This window comes from Etheostoma cragini, unplaced genomic scaffold, assembly GCF_013103735.1.
Source record: "Etheostoma cragini isolate CJK2018 unplaced genomic scaffold, CSU_Ecrag_1.0 ScbMSFa_1374, whole genome shotgun sequence".
Classification (NCBI taxonomy): domain Eukaryota; kingdom Metazoa; phylum Chordata; class Actinopteri; order Perciformes; family Percidae; genus Etheostoma; species Etheostoma cragini.
This window is the reverse complement of record NW_023265423.1, coordinates 1-2,732: the sequence shown is the minus strand read 5'-3', so window position 1 is coordinate 2,732 and position 2,732 is coordinate 1. Positions and strand designations below refer to the sequence as shown.

Here is a 2,732-nt window from a genome sequence, read left to right as displayed (position 1 = left end):
GTATATATTGTACCAGTGTGTGTGTGTGTGTATATGTTATACCAGTGTGTGTGTGTATATTGTACCAGTGTGTGTGTGTGTGTGTATGTGTATCTGCGTGCGTGTGTGTCTCTCTATGTGTGTGTGTGTGTGTGTGTATTGTACCAGTGTGTGTGTGACAGTAGGAACCAGGCTGGCCAGGGCTCCCTGGGGAGCCTTCAGAACCTCGACACAGAACCGGACCGCCCGGCGAAGAATCCTCCTCAACACCAACCTGACACACACACACACACACACACACACGCACACAAATTATTTTCAATGTTACTAATTTAATAATTACAGACAGACAGACAGACAGAGAGACAGAGAGAGACAGACAGACAGAAAAAGACAGACAGACAGACAGAGAGAGACAGAGAGAGACAGAGAGAGACAGACAGACAGAAAAAGACAGACAGACAGACAGACAGACAGAGAGACAGAGAGAGACAGACAGACAGACAGGTGTCCTGGCAGCTGATTGGCTGATGACTCACTCCGCCCCCGTCATGCCGGGGTGAACCCCGTCAGCGATGCAGACAGACAGCGTGCGGACGTGGTCGGCCACCACGCGGTACGCCATGTCCACGCGGTCCTGGTCTGCAGCACCCGTCCTGCCGCCGTACGGCCCCGCCCCCGACACCTGACACACACATCACCACGGCAACAGTAAGAGACACATCACCATGGCAACAGCAAGAGGGTGTGACTATCATCAGAAGAATGTAGTTAAAGTATCACAACATGTTAGAGAGTGTGAGTGTGTGTGTGTGTGTGTGTGTGTGTGTATGTGTGACACACAATCCTGGTGGATGGCGTGTGGTACCTGGCGTGTTACCAGGTGTGTTACCTATGTTACCATGTGTGTGTTACCAGGTGTGTGTTACCAGGTGTGTTCCCTATATTACCAGGTGTGTGTTACCAGGTGTGTTACCTATGTTACCATGTGTGTGTTACCAGGTGTGTTTTACCAGGTGTGTTCCCTATATTACCAGGTGTGTGTTACCAGGTGTGTTCCCAGGTGTGTTCCCTATATTACCAGGTGTGTGTTACCAGGTGTGTTCCCAGGTGTGTTCCCTATGTTACCAGGTGTGTTCCCAGTTGTGTTCCCTATGTTACCAGGTGTGTTTCCAGGTGTGTTCCCTATGTTACCAGGTTTGTGTTACCAGGTGTGTTCCCAGGTGTTTTCCCTATGTTACCAGGTGTGTGTTACCAGGTGTGTGTTACCAGGTGTGTTCCCTATGTTACCAGGTATGTTCCCAGGTGTGTGTTACCAGGTCTGTTCCCAGGTGTTTTCCCTATGTTACCAGGTGTGTTCCCAGGTGTGTTCCCTATGTTACCAGGTGTGTGTTACCAGGTGTGTTTCCAGTTGTGTTCCCCTATGTTACCAGGTGTGTTCCCAGGTGTGTTCCCTATGTTACCAGGTGTGTGTTACCAGGTGTGTTCCCAGGTGTTTTCCCTATGTTACCAGGTGTGTGTTACCAGGTGTGTTCCCAGTTGTGTTCCCTATGTTACCAGGTGTGTGTTACCAGGTGAGTTCCCAGTTGTGTTCCCTATGTTACCAGGTGTGTTCCCAGGTGTGTTCCCTATGTTACCAGGTGTGTGTTACCAGGTGTGTTCCCAGGTGTGTTCCCTATGTTACCAGGTGTATGTTACCAGGTGTGTTCCCAGGTGTATTCCCTATGTTACCAGGTGTGTGTTACAAGGTGTGTTACCTGTGTTACCAGGTCTGTTACTTTTGTTACCAGATGTGTTACCTGGGTTACCAGGTGTGTTAACAGATGTGTTACGCATGTTACCAGGTGTGTGTTACCAGGTGTGTTACCTGGCAGATGGCGTGCAGCAGTGGTATGAACAGGTCTGTGTCGTAGTTGGACCGTGTCCCCTGCAGGACGCTGACCAGTCTCTCCAGACCCAGACCAGTGTCCACGCTGGACCGGGGCAGAGGACGCAGACTCTGGTCCCCCTCCCTACACAACAAAATATTACACATTACACAACACAGCTGTTACACAACTAAACCTGTGTGTGTACCTCTGTGTATCTGTGTCTGTCTGTGTGTGTACCTGTGTGTGTGTGTGTATGTGTGTGTGTGTGTGTGTGTGTCTGTTTGTATCTCTGTGTGTGTGTGTGTGTCTCTGTGTGTGTCTGTGTGTGTACCTGTGTGTGTGTGAATGTGTGTGTGTGTGTGTGTGTGTGTGTGTGTGTGTGTGTGTCTGTGTGTATCTGTGTGTGTGTGTGTGTGTGGGTGGGTCTCTGTGTGTGTCTGTGTGTGTACCTGTGTGTGTGTGTGTGTGTGTGTGTATGTGTGTGTCTGTGTTTGTGTGTGTGTGTGTGTGTGTGTGTCTGTTTCTCTATATACTGTATGTGTGTGTGTGTGTCTGTGTATGTGTGTACCTGTTGTACTGCATGAAGACCAGGTTCCAGATCTCCACCACATCAGGACTGTCAGCGTTGACGAACGCCGCAGCGTCCCGCCCCCCCACGTGGTCATAGTGGATCTCGGTGCAGGGCCCACAGGGACCCGAGTCCCCCATCTCCCAGAAGTTCTCCCTCAGGCCGAAGGCCAGCAGGCGCGCAGAGGGGACCCTGGAGATGGACAAACAACCAGGACATCATGGACACAGACACACAACCAGGACATCATGGACACAGACAAACAACCAGGACATCATGGACACAGACACACAACCAGGACATCATGGACACAG

General features: G+C 50.7%; 1 protein-coding gene across 1 annotated transcript; it reads right to left on the bottom strand.

Annotated features, from left to right (window-relative positions):
- Window positions 1-144: 144 nt before the first annotated feature.
- LOC117939886 (alanine--tRNA ligase, mitochondrial-like) lies at window positions 145-2,610 on the bottom strand (the record flags this gene model as incomplete). The annotated part of the gene is made up of 4 exons (XM_034865301.1): window positions 145-253; window positions 519-664; window positions 1,847-1,991; window positions 2,419-2,610. Coding segments are annotated over 4 exons (592 nt in total), but the record flags the coding sequence as incomplete, so codon positions are not given.
- Between the last annotated feature and the right edge of the window lie 122 nt (window positions 2,611-2,732).